Consider the following 14059-nt stretch of genomic DNA (forward strand, 5'->3'; position numbering starts at 1 on the left):
CCAACCCAAACCATCTGGTGATTCTGTGAAGTGTTAAAAGCCAGGTAAACATTATCAGTCTTACAAAATGTGACCTTTTGCTCTCCTTCTCTTTGTGAAGATATCTGTTTGCCTTAGTGCAGGTGAAAATGCCTTTTACTCCAACTAGTGTAAGAAACTGTTTAGAATAAGAGACTATTTTAGTCTGTGAAAGGGTGCTCTAATGTCTGGGTTACCCTTCAGTGTGCATATTCCTGGAACTTAAAGATATTGAAATAAATTTATTTTAAAATTCAAAAGAAAAATATTACTGAAGGTCAACACAGATTGTAGTTTTCAAGCAGCCCTTTATGTCTCAAGCTGTGAATGTGAGTGGTCAAAAACATGAGGGCAAACCATGAAAATTTTGGCACACCTGCTAGTTTGGGTATAATTTTTGTATTTATGATGCAAAGGGTTGAGGTACTTACCTCTGCATAGAGTGTTTACTTGTTTGTAAAAAAAAAGTTATGATGCCGCAATATTGGAGGACCTCACACATTACTGTGAATTGTAGCCTTTAGAAACACTACTAGGATCTTACATTGCAGGTCTTCAGTTAATGAGTGTGGGTTGTGTCTGTTGGCTTGTGAATTTTAATTTATTGACGGCAGAGTGCATAACATTCTGTGACTGCAAGGAGGCTTGACTGTTTCCTGCAGGGGGTCAGAAGCAAAAAGTTAGAAGTCTTGCTCTTTCTAGCCACCACCACGCATAACTTCAATCAGCCTGCACTGTTGGACTGTAATTGCAGTAGATTGTAATTGTTTGCTCTAACTGAAGTAGAGTGTGCGTTGGCATGAAGCATAAGCCAGAGAGGCTGGATTTAAAATTCTGCTGGAAAGAAAAAGGGGGATTTTGTGATACGTATGAAAAACAAGCAGCCATGTAGCCTTTTAATTGTTCAAATAATAAGCATTTTATTAGAGAGGATTAAAATAATAAAAAATATACTATGTTATCTTTAAAGGCTCAGCAAAACAAATACTCGTACTAGAGAAGAAGTCATAAACTCAAAGTGTGGTTACTTTTCTTTATAATAATGTGGTTTCTGCCCTATGACTTGTAATTCAGGCCACGTTGGGAAGATCCTTGAAGATTCGTGACGCATCGTGAATCTCACAGATTCAGAGATGAGATATTTATAGCTGCTTTGAGTTGCAAATGGCATTTTTCATTCAAGCAGCAAGGGTAACTTCTGCCCTTTAGAAGATAATAATAATATCAAAAGTACACTATACAGTCTTTCAGTTCCTAAAATTTTTTGATTACATACCTTTGTGTGCCTGTCAATATTTTGCATCTGTCCATTTCTCTTGCTAAGACAGTGTTTGTTTGATGATTAAGAAAACTGTTAATGGTGTTTATTTTGGCCTTTTATCTGATCTCAGTGCAGTTATTCGTAAGACCCTTTCTGTTCCTTTCTTCTCTGCTTTAGTGTGAACAATCCCACCTAATGAGAGAGCATGAAGATGTGCAGGAGCGAACAACACTGCGCTATGAGGAGCGAATCACAGAGCTGCACAGTATCATTGCGGAATTAAATAAGAAAATTGATCGACTACAAGGAACAACAATAAGGTACAGCAACTTCCTGGAAATTCTGGGCCAGTGCAAGAATGGTGCAAAACATGGTGTGAATTATACTCTAAATATAACTTGATGTTGACTTAAAGGCAGTTGGGCTTGTTATGACTGGTACTGTGTAGCTGCCCATAATTAAGGTCTGTGTTCTGCAGGGTATCATCCTGAGGCTCAGAAGTTCTACATTCCCTCTGGCAGAATCCCATTTTGCAAAGCCTAACGAGTACTGCAAATAATTGCACTGTGTCATCTAAATGCTCCTTTAGTGTAACATACATGCCAGGGTACTGGGTAAGTGATAGCAGTGGTGGATAAAGGAAGATGTAGCCACCCAGCCTGCCCTGTTAAAAGCAGAGCTTTTAACTTTATTTTTTGCCCTCCTATCATTCACCTAACCCAAACCATTTGTGGTGAAAAATACGGCTCAAATGGATCTCAGTAGGTTTTGCAACCCAAACCATTTGTGGTGAAAATATATGGCTCAAATGGATCTCAGCAGGTTTTGCATCTACTTGTACTGATAGTTGTGACAAAATACAGTGGTACCAATTGTGTTGTTGCCTGTCCTTGGAGCAGCAAAGTTTGGGGTATTGCACTGGGTCATTACTTGTTACTTTGTTAAAATAAACTTTACATTTGACTCCACAAAAGCACTTATATTTCCTTATTCGCTTTTACCTGTTATTCTCAACCTAGAGAAAGTTTGACTAGAATAAGGAAGAAGCTTCTTAAAGTTTAGCTTGTGAGGGTGCAACTAAACTACTAGAATCGATGGATTTTCTAGAGAACGTCAAAATAGATTTGACACTTTCATAGGTAATGTTGATATGGTGCTCTCCCCATGTACCAAACTTTCAGTTTTCCTTGCCTATTATCTGCAAGTTTTTTGACAACTGCTTCATTTGTTCTTCCATGTAAATGTTTCTGCTAGCAGAAGGCAAAGTTGTTACTACTCGCTTAACCTTTCTTGGGAATACTGACATGTAAAAAGAAAAAGGTTTGTTGTGCTTATGGTACAACATATAAATATTGTCAGATATCAACAAATAAATATCATCACGCATACATACCACTATAAAAGCAGTGATAGAATCACATTATGTTAATTTTATTTAAGAAGATAAACACTGCCAACTCTGAGATGATCAAAACTGACAGTGATCATGGTGAGATTTTTCAAGTATCTTCTACTCTGGAAGAATCCCTGTGACTCCGTTGTTTATTCTTACTTGATAACCCCTGCAGACAAACTTCCCATTCATCTTGTTTCGAGTCACCTTTCTTTTCAGCATGATACTGGCTGCCCATCCTGCCCTCCCTCTCTAGTAAAGCTCTTCTTGGTGGTGTCCAGTGACAGGACTAGGGGCAGTGGCCATAAGCTGGAAAACAGAAGGTTCAACCTTCTGAGAAAACCCTTCTTCACTGTAAGGGTGACAGAGTGCTGGAACAGGCTGCCAAGAGAGGGGTGGAGTCTCCTTCCCTGGAGACTTTCCAAAGCCGCTGGACTTGTTCCTGTGTGATCTCCTCTAGGTGATCCTGCTCTGGCAGGGGGGTTGGACCAGGTGATCTCTAGAGGTCCCTTCCAACCCCTTCCACCCTGTGAATCTGTGTGAAAAGCGAAATCTGAGAAGCATGAGAGCTGCATTGGTGTTTTTTCTTGACTGGCAGCAGAAGTCTATGACATTTAAGAAAAATATTACATAGAATCCATAAAAGTTTGTTTAGAGTCCCTGTGGCAAGCTAAATGCCAGATGTTGTTCAATTGCAAAATACTGCAATCGCATGGATACTGTGAATGTTTAACCATCTCCATAAGCAAGTCAGCTGTAGCTTGCACAAGAAAGTGAGGTGATAAGAACCAAGCTTGGTGGGAAGCGCATGCTGTTTCTCATGAAAAGTACAGTTTTGCTGCCCCTTTGGGGAACGCAGTGTTTTGAAGGCATCAGAATGATACTGCTGCAACAGGGGCCACACCAGTGTTGTGCCCTGCCTGTTTGGTCTTATCGTGTGAGAGCTTGTTTTGCCTTGGATAGTTCCTCTGGTTTTATTAGTAAGAACAAATGTGTTTATTAAGTTAGTGTTTTTTTAAATTTCCTTTAATTATTTGAGTAGTTTGTTTTCTTTGGCAGGCAGATAAATTGGTGTCTTAGGAACAGAGCAAGAATATAAGCATAAAATGATAAGCAGGGATTCCATAGGGTTTGTAAAGACAACTGAAAGAAGGAAAACTGATCCTTCCTGCTGTGGCTTTCTATAAATCTGTTCTGGGATCTACTTGCGTCACTTTTGAGAAGCTGTTCCATCCTACAGCACGAGGGTGGTGTAATTGCTGTCCTTGCTGGGACAGGTGTGACTCACAGCTCTCCACCCTTGGCTATGGGACTGCGAGCCCAAGAGCTGGAATGAAGCAGACCTGAGAGAAAAGGTTCTGGGAGCATGTCCCTGCTAGGGCCTCAGCATTTATACTTTAAACCAGAACAGAGAAGGGATTTTAGTCTTGATTTGACTCTTGGATACCTGCAAGTAATACTGAGTGGAGGCTTTACTTGTGTTACCACAAAATTTAGGCTGACTTTCGGGAAACAGTTTTCTTGAGTTTACATTAATTGCGTAACAGATAAATGTTTCCCCAGTGCTGACACAGAGATTGTTCAGTGTTTTCATGTATCGTTTTTAGGCTGTAAAAATAACGTGTAGCTTCATGTACTGCTGCTTTATGACATTCTTCATGGCTCCTTCCAAAACCCACATATATTCTGGAAACAATTAGAAGAAACCAGAATTTCATGGAGGGTGTTTGACTATCCTCCTTAAGCTGTATTATCTTTACATTTGTAGGTCTTTGTTTGAATGTCAGTAGCACCCTCAGAAAGTAAGCAGGAGTGTTTAAATCTGAATGAGGTACTGCAGCAGTTTGAGGGGTGGTGGCAGGCTGTAGAAGCTAGTTAATACTCTCTATTCCAAGGATTTTTCTCTCTTTGTTTCTTGGTTTTGGTTTTTGGGGGTTTTTTTTGCCCTTGCAGTGTCGCGGGCTTTACACAGCTTGGAGTGTAGTGGCTTTTGCTCATGTGATTTAGCAATGCCAGCTCTAAAAAAGAGCTTAAGCCACATGTCAATGCCTTTTCTCTTCCCAGGTGTATCTGATACGCTGATCTTAGTAACTGAGTGATCTGTACAGGAGGACTTTCAGGATTGCACTAGGTTTGCTAACCATTTCTTGAGTACAAGTTCCATGTGTGTGGCCACATGAAGTTAGCTGCTGCTCTTGCACTACATTCTTCCAGCAGTCCCTAAGGAAAATGAGTTCACCATGGTTGTGGGAGCAAGCCAACATTCATCTGCAGTTGTCTCATCTCCCTGCTGCTGCTCTGGACAGCCCAGCTGGTTTGGAAGCTCAACCTCACCAAAAAAAAAAAGCTGAAATACAGCTGTAACTGATTTGATATTAAGGCTATAGGGAGTTGCCTGTACTCATACTGTGCAAGCAGACAAGACTCGTGCTTGCCTAGCTGTTCATTTGTGACAGCGTAGAACTACCCACTACCAGCTCAAGAAAGTAGCAATTTGGGAGCTAAAACACACTAAAGCAGTGGTTTGCTAGTTGAGGATGCGTTTTTTAATTGAGCAGTCTGGATACATAAACTTTGGCCCTTTTTTTCTCAGAAAATTATAATGGTGTGACAGTGTCTCACTGTTCTTGTCTACATTATTAGGGAGAGATTGGGAGGCTACGCTTTTGCTTATGTTCATTGTAAAACTCAAGTTTGCATCAAACTCTGCAAGATTGTTGGGCAGAAGAGCCTATAGTGATGGTGCAGAGCACATTTTGTCAGCTTCTTCCAGAGTGAACAGCTGTCACCGAGTGTGGCTAGCCTGGGATTCCTGTTAGCACGTTGAATGGATGCTAGTGACAGTGTTATCCCTGCTTCTGCTGTTTCAATTTGTAGAAGACACATTTTTTCCATTGCAAAAGTTCTCTGACGTTTGACAAGGTGTATGCCCACTTCCATTTTCTCTCCAAGTGTGTCCAGCTTAGAAGACAGAAAAGCTGATCAAATGGACCTTACCAATTGTAGTCATATTGTAAATATTTTTACATAAAGGATACAGCTGATAACTGAAGCACAGAAAGGGTTTACAAATTACTCAGTAGTGTCTACATTAAAGGTGAATATTCCTGACTTCAGAAGCTTTTAGTACTGTCTTAGATTCATTCAAACTCAATTCTTTTTTTCTTAATCATATCTTTGGTTGGCAAAATCATCTGTAACTTGGTTGTGCAGAAACAACTTCAGCCTGTGACTGACAGTCTTTCTTAGACATCAGATTGAAATTCAGCAAAAGGGAAAAGGAAAAGATCAGATTGCTTTTAATTCTAAACCATTGGCTGTTTGGGTACGTCTGTGCAATTCTAAAAATAATAAGCAACTTTAACAATACCAAACAGAAATTTATTCTGTTGAATAATGGTGTCTGCTAAGGATTATCTGAAACAGTTGTCAAGAAGCTCATAACCCATTGCTGTAAAACCATTTGCTCAAACGTACAGCTTTTAATCTGAAATATATTCAGAAAGGTAGTTTTTCTTGGTGTTAATGAGGAAGAAGGAGAGTGAATAGACTACAGCATCACAAAAAATAACACATGGCAGTTATAGTCATATTTACACAGTGACCTAGAGGTCTCATTCCAGCTTCTAAATATGTGCTAGGTGGAAGCTACTTGGATTCAGTTCAAATGGCAGCGTGGGTGTGATGGTGTTGACTTCAGCACACAGTGCCCAGCCCCACCTGCCTTCAGTGATTAATTTCCATGTTGTCTCAAGTGTCTTGCTGTTTGTTCACAAGTGAACTAGTTCACAGGGACCTCAGGTGTGTTTACACAGGGAGCAGTCAATCTCTGGATTGCAGTGCACGTACACCTGTAGTATTTTCTCTGTGTGAGCTTTAGACTGCTTTAAAAATTCTTGCTCAAGTAAAATGATTGTTGGAAAACCTGCTGGCACCGAAAGTGTGAAACGATGCACCATTTTCATGAAGAGAATGTGCACCTTGGTAGCATACTGGCAGAACTCGTCAGAGGTGTGAAAGTCTGCTGAAAGTGTGCCATTTTGCTCACTGGTTGATCAGAATTTTCTCAGTGTCTGTGCAGCAGTTGTGATCCCTGGTTGCACCCAAACATGAGGAAAGCAACAAGTGCAGATGCATCTGTAAAACACACATTCTTGCTCTGACACTGATCCCAGGCCTCACTGTGTTTAGAACAGCTTGATCTGATCTTAATTGCCTCACCATGACATTCCAGCAGCTGGGGAACCAGCGGGGCCCATAGGAGAACAAACACCTGCTTTCTCCAGCCTAGGTGATGGCAGCAACAAGGAAGTTGTAATGCCTTCACCTTCTGGGTGGTATGGCAGGAGTTCAATGGCTAGTGATGGTCAGCTCCTTGCATTTCCAGTGCCACTGGAGGACTCATTATGATTTTTTGGGAAGAGGAGTCTTAAACAGTATCTTCTGATACTGCCAACTTCAGTTTTAAAAGCAGAATTTATATTAGCGGTGCAGCTCCCCCCTTGAATTGCCCCCTGTGTTTTGGCCTTCCTGTGAGACTGGTGGTGGAGAGACCGATTGACCTTGTTGTTGCTTTACCAGAAATGGATTTCTGATCTTTCTGGTCAGGGCTTAGAAGCATTAGTTTGTTCAGAAACTGACTTCTGGCTTGAGCCCTGGGAAGGGTGTGAGTCCTGCCACATGACATACTTTTCAACTGCCCCAAGATACCTACAGTGCTTAAACTGAATAAGCACTAGTGTTCACTAGTGTTCACTAGATGAACCTGTGTTGGACTTTAAACAGAAAATTTAGAAGCAAGAGCCAGAGGAAGAGTGGTGAGAATTTGTTATTGTGTGTGGCATTGTCTTATGATCCATACAGCCTCTTGTCCATTTGTAGAGGTAATTCAGCTTTTAAAAATTAGGACTAATTGTTTCATACATGAAAAAATTAATTACCTTCAGATCAAAAAAACTCAACTGTTTGCTAGGTAAATGGTTTTTTTCTAAAGTGAATTACTTACTGGCTTGTGCTGTAGCTAATAAGTAGTTCATGGAACATTAACTCATGCTTATGTGTCTTCATTGCTGTTCATGGTTTAGTTCTCACACTTTCTTAAACATGTATTGCGTGACACCTTAAAGACCTTTCTTTGATCTAAATCTCAGTTTTAACCAGCTGACCTGCATTTTTCTTTAGTAATAGTCACTAAGTGCTTCTGATAAAGTCAGACTTCACACCGAAGCAAATGTAAGGGAGAGCGTAATAGTTCCTGTAGAAATTACGTCTCGGTAGCTTGGGAAATGCTACTTAGCAAGCAAGCTGAAATTCCTTTTTGGAGTTGGCCTCGTTCATAAATTGTCACCACTGCTACTTTGAGGGCAGGCTTTACTTCTGTCACTGTTCCCTGTGCGTATGGGCCATCTTCTCTGCTATTTTGCCTAGCAAATCCAGACACACCTCCAGGCTAAACCCTGCAATATTTCTGCAAGAAACACTCATCACCATGTGGCATACACACAGCAGACTTAACATTACAGGTGCCACTCCCAGATGCAGATCCCCAGATAGCTTTTTGCTATTTCTTACTGTTTCCAAATCCAGACAGTTCCATTCTCACACTTTCTGCTGAATCTGCAGCAAAATGAATCTCTGCATTTGATTTAGTGTGTAACAAAATTCAGGCTGTTTGCTTACTTCTTAAGGGGGCTCTGCACCTGGACAAGCTGGTGGTTTTCTCATGTTTAAAATATATATTTTAATGTCAAAACAGTTACTATGGAAGTAAAAATAAATAATTATGAGTTGAATCAGCAAGTGGATCAAAAAGAAAAATGTTTACAAATGTTCTCAGGCAAAGCTATTATTCATTTACTTATCTTCTTTCCCAGTGCTTTGAACTCTTAGTGTGGAGACAGGAGGGAAAGCCCTACTTTTTTTAAGCTCATTAGCTTTAGCTAAAGTATTCTGTGTCCTCAATTATTTTAGTAGAACCAGCTTGACAAATATGTTAAAGCCTGGGTAATTGAGGCTTTTTATTTTCCACTAACTCCAGCAGCCCAGCACTGTGCTTGCTTATCTGCTCTCTTCCTTTTGAGAAGAGAAAATGAAAAACCTACCTGTCCTCAACAGGATTTTGATAGGCATATGCAGGTATGTGCATGCACGTGCTTGCTGTGCACATAAGTCAACGGCATCCTCGAACTGAGAAAGAGACCAAAATTGGTAATTGCTAATCTACTTTGGGATCAAAAGACACTTGTGCTGGTTAAGAATTGTCATTTGGGGAGTTACTGCAGAGCAGTGTATGTCCTTCTCGCACACGTCCTTCCTTGCACTCAGTTCCATTGTTTCCTTGTACAGTTCTCTGGAAGAATAATAATGAACTTGGGAATAAAGGAATGGCCACCAGGCACTGGCTGCTGCAAGTGGGTGTTACGGGCATAGCACGTGTCTTTGCGGTGAAGGATATAAACCCTTCTCTACTGGCTGGACAAAACACACTTGTCTGGATTGACCGTATCCTATGGCTCAGCTTACAGATCTGAAATAAGGGTCACAGCGATATGTATTTCCTCAGAGGATTTTATTTCTGCTTTTGCTCTCTCCCAGGGAAGAAGATGAGTATTCTGAGCTGCGGTCAGAGCTCAGCCAAAGCCAGCATGAGGTTAACGAAGACTCACGCAGCATGGACCAGAATTCTGTTTCGGTACTGGAGAACCAGTCCACCATGGTCTCTGCAGACGTGGGTGAGTTATGCTTCTTAGCAGACATGAGGCCTCCTTGCAGCAGAAAGGCATCATGGCCTTTGAAATGCAAATCCAGACGTCTGGCAAGGAAATAAAATCTAGGCTGTGTTAATCATAACAGATGCTGAACTTCTCCTCAACTATGAACTTAAAAGTGAAGGTGAAGTGACCTCTCTGCCTCGGTGTGGAATAGCTGTGGAGTCTAAAATGGAATGATTGTTCAGGAGACATGATGACTTTTGGGGAAGAAGGTGGGGGGGAAAAAGCTATTCACCTACCTTACATGTGCCTGTAAAGTAGTCTAACTCTAGAAAAGAATTGTAGACAGAGTAAAATTTGTGGGAAAAAGCATGGGGAATGAAACTGTCAGTCCAGTTCTTTTACGGATTAAAGGATGTCTGCACTTTTTGAAAATGGAGAATCTTTTTAAATTATGGAATTAGGGGTAGCTAACTGAAATGGATTTTTAGACAAGGATAAATCTGAAATACAGTGCAAGGAGGGAGCACCTCCAGACAGTCTCTAACTGATTTTTTCTGGTTAAGAGCTAAGAGGGCGAGCATCTTTCCTTTAGAATTTCACTTATTTTCTCATCCAGCCACAATTACTGGTCATTTGAAGAACATCCAAGTATGGAATAATGACTCCACAAAATACACAGTATAAGCATAAGCAGATACCAGGGCATTGGTATGAGAATGTTCTAAGTGTTTGGGCAAAATTGCTGAGCACCATAGCTGTAGACTAGCAGATGTCTGGCATAATCCTCACTGTGACTGATTTCCAGAATTCTCCTCAGAATACTATTTCTCTTCATTAATATTTAAAAGCAAATAGTCTTCATTTTCTCCCCTTGGCAAACTATCTGGTGCCTGGGAGTTTCTGTGAATGATACTGTACACAAGCAGTGTTTTAGGAAATCATGGAAACAGCAGTCTTCAGCCCTGTTGCAGGACTTGTGATCCTTAAATATTAAGCTGTTAACTCTTCACAGGGCTTTGATGGTTATAATGCAACACGCAGTACCAGCTTCCGTACATAAGAAACTGTATTAAAACAGTTCCCACTTGTTTGGAGCAGTGCACTTCATTACTGAGGACTTATTGCCGTTTTTCCAGTACAGTACCTTTTAGAGGAATGGACCTGAGCGTAGGCTGACTTTCAGGCATAGTATTGCCCTCAAGAGGAGTTTAATGATGTAGAAAACATGTTGATATTGTAAGCAACCATATGAAAGAGATTTTCTGTATGATTTCTTAAATTGAAATGAAGACACCAGTTCTGGAACTGTATTTGTTTATAAATGTAAGACCTGCTATAGCACATTTGTATTTCAGTGTCTTTAATTTCTAGAAACATTGATAGAACAATATCAATTATGTAATCATGAAGTGTCTGACATACGGAAATCAGAGTATGCTTAATACCGCATGGAGTCAAGATATTTTAGTAGAGGTTTTTATATTCTTAAAAGATAAATGTGTTTACTTTCTAAAGTTAATGCTTATTATTAAGTTCCTGCTTGTACAGATTCTGACATGAGGACTTTGATTTCCTTTTTTTTTTCCTTTTTTTTTCCAAAAAAAAATTGAAACTAGTTCACTTTTCAGCATTTATTTTGGGGTTAGAGCTTTGATTTTGTTCTTCATCAGGTGGAGCTGAGGCAGGGTTTGTGTACATTAACAGTAAGTTATCCACTTGAGTTTCTGCTAACTGTACAAAACACAGCAATAAGATGAAATACAGCAGCAGTCAAAGTAAGAATGTTTACTCTAGGGATTCTTGCATTTTTTCCATGTTTTCCTTCCATACATAGAATCTATCCTTCGGGGGTTTTGTTTTCGTATTCCTGTGAAAATAAATCCTTGTGCGTGTGTACACGCAAATTTGTATGTATTTTTTATCCTTGTGGATAAAGATATGTAAGTATAAAAAATCATAACCTAGTAGCAATGTACATGACCTTGCTTACGGCCCTAATGGAATAAGCATCAATGACTTACTAAAAACAATAATATGTCACGATACACTAATGCATGTGCATATGCTGCTCTAATGCTACAGGCAATAAAACATCAAGAGCTAAAGCTATGAATGCTCTCCAGTATGTCTTGCAAAGCTTGTGATGGGGTTGTACTTGTTTTCTGTGAGAAATGGGGTTTTCATTATTGTAAACCCTTATTTTGGGGGGAAAATATTATTGTAGGAACAAAACTCAGCATACAAGATCTTGTGAAGGTTGTGTAAATAGACAAAATGTCTGTTACAGAAGATGTTGTGGAAAGAAGTACACTCAAGCAAACAAACAGAGGTCTTTACAATTAAGCAACCTGCGCAGTATATGCTGCTCATAAGTGAGTGTTATTATAAGGGCATTTTTGGTATTATTACATCAGACCAGTGGCTGCTAGTCAGGAACTGTTGAATATGACTTCAAGAGTAAAGTTTTGTATGTGTTGCTCATTCACATTTTTCATACAATGCTATGGCATCATTCTAAACTCTTCCTTTTGGTCAGGAATAGGTTCATGTTTATGTACATTAGGCTGTAGAGTTAGCTTTGTGGTAATGGGTTTATAGTTTTTTACTTTCTGATCATCTCATCCCTTCATCCAACCACTTTCAGTCTCCTCTTACACAGAGAGATTTCAGAGCAGTCTACAGTAATCTGGTGTCTGATGTCTGTTAAATTTCAGACACAGCTCAATGCCACACTACTTTTGTCCCCTATAAGAACAGAGTTACGAGGCTACAAGGGAATTCTGACTGAGGTGGAATGCTTGCATTAGTAGCACAGAAATAACACCCTCCAGCAAGAATGCCTGACACTGATTTTAGTAAGGTATAGCAACTGCTGGTGCACTGCTGGTCTCATTGCGCACCATGTCTGTGCTGTACAGTCAGTAGTTATTGCAAACTCTCAACGAGTAAGCCAGAAGTAATAACTAGCCCATCTGAGAGAGCACAAGGCTGAATTCTACCACGTGTCTGCCTTAGGAGCTGCCACTCACTGTCGCCAGGTGTGAGCCTAAGAGAAATGAAAATCTTGTATGAAGTGAGTTAGCAAGGTATTGAGACCCATTCGTTTCCACAGAAACGGAGGATGCTCTGGCAGTGCCCAAGGCACTAGAAGAGCTTTGCCTAAAGACAGAAAAGGAAGTGATTCTCTGCTGCGTTTTATAGCTAAGATAGCATTGTTGTGTAGGCTGCTTACACAGTTGTAGTATGGAACATAGCAGAGAACAAGGTGTGCTGTCATGATCTGTGAATATTCTGCAGTTGCATTTGAAGAAAAAAATAACTATTAAAATGAAACACAGGCTCTAAGATAGTTGATGGGATCATTTCTGTAAACACCAGGATTTTTACATCAGGGAAGTGCCTAAGTACAACCACAAAAATTCCACTGAAAACCATCAAATCATAATATTGGTGAATGTACCAGGCAGAAAAAAGTGTTGAATTTACAGAGAAAAGCCTTTGAGGGTAATAAAATTGGGTTAATAGGTCCTGAATGGCAAAAGGAGTAACAAAAAAGAAATGGCATAGTATATGAGCATGTGGCATCTTAAAATGTTGTCCATCAGAAGAGAGGTCTTTGAGGAAAGAATGAACACTTCAGATAAGTAGATGGAGTGTTATTTGTCAGATGGGAGGTAACTCGTGATTTCAGTTGATGTGGTTATGGTATTTAAGCATGTCAGTTGGTGAGGAAAAACTGACAAGATTGCAAGGACATTCCTTGAACAGTATCAGTCCTAGCTGTTCTGCAACAGGCACTTCCTGAGTTAGAGTTTGTTTCTTCACTGAGTCACTAATTGTTGCGATCTGTGTTTTGTTTTGTTTTCTTTTAGATAACTGTAGTGACTTGAATTCAGAGCTGCAAAGAGTGCTGACAGGTTTGGAAAATGTTGTCTGCGGGAGGAAGAAAAGCAGCTGCAGTTTGTCAGTAGCAGAAGTGGATAGACACATTGAACAACTCACTACCGCCAGTGAACATTGTGATTTAGCCATTAAGGTAAGGGTAATGTTAAGCGCTAAATGCCTTGTGTACATTGCCTGAGACACCTGATCACATTCTGTAGTAATAGCACTTCACTTCCAGAGGTGTCAAGGCACTTCACAGAAATCAGCTCTGGCTCACAGCGTGTGTTGGGAATGCAGTAGTACACCTGGTTTGCACTGAATTCTCTAAGGCACAGGAGGAGCTACTAACAGACTTCTGATCTCAAGTCAGAAATGTGTTTGTCTTACGTTCATTTCAGAGATGAGAGAAACGGGGATACTCAGCAGTTAATTTGCCTTCTGAAGCTTACGCAGCAAACAAGTTGTCTCTTGCCCAAGTTCACACAGCTAGTCGTTGACCGATAACAGAAAACACAATATATAATACTCACTGAATTTTGAAGATAAAATGCCATAAACTGTGCGTAAGTTGTGACTTTGACATCTTAAAATACGAAGCTCGTATGTAACACAAAGCATGTGTGGTAACGTTAATTCTAATGAGCCAAGCCAGACATAGGAACAAATAACTCAATGATACTTGTATGTCTTGGGTTTATTGCGCATGTAACAGGCCAAGAAGAGGGATGCCCAATAGCATATGTAAGGAAGGGATTGCGGTTCAAAACCAGAAGGTGAGGGAACTGTAGA

General features: G+C 40.1%; 1 protein-coding gene across 1 annotated transcript in view; it reads left to right on the forward strand.

Moving 5' to 3' along the window:
- Window positions 1-1462: 1462 nt before the first annotated feature.
- Window positions 1463-14059, forward strand: part of MCC (mutated in colorectal cancers) — a gene marked incomplete at its 3' end in the record, with an annotated part of 44077 nt that continues 31480 nt past the window's right edge. The window contains exons 1-3 of the mRNA XM_010157050.1: window positions 1463-1599; window positions 9267-9403; window positions 13258-13421. Of these exons, the coding sequence (XP_010155352.1) occupies window positions 1475-1599; window positions 9267-9403; window positions 13258-13421 (426 nt within the window). The remainder of the gene's footprint in view (window positions 1600-9266; window positions 9404-13257; window positions 13422-14059) is intronic.

The sequence above is a fragment of the Eurypyga helias genome, unplaced genomic scaffold (assembly GCF_000690775.1).
Source record: "Eurypyga helias isolate BGI_N326 unplaced genomic scaffold, ASM69077v1 scaffold11670, whole genome shotgun sequence".
NCBI classification, from domain to species: domain Eukaryota; kingdom Metazoa; phylum Chordata; class Aves; order Eurypygiformes; family Eurypygidae; genus Eurypyga; species Eurypyga helias.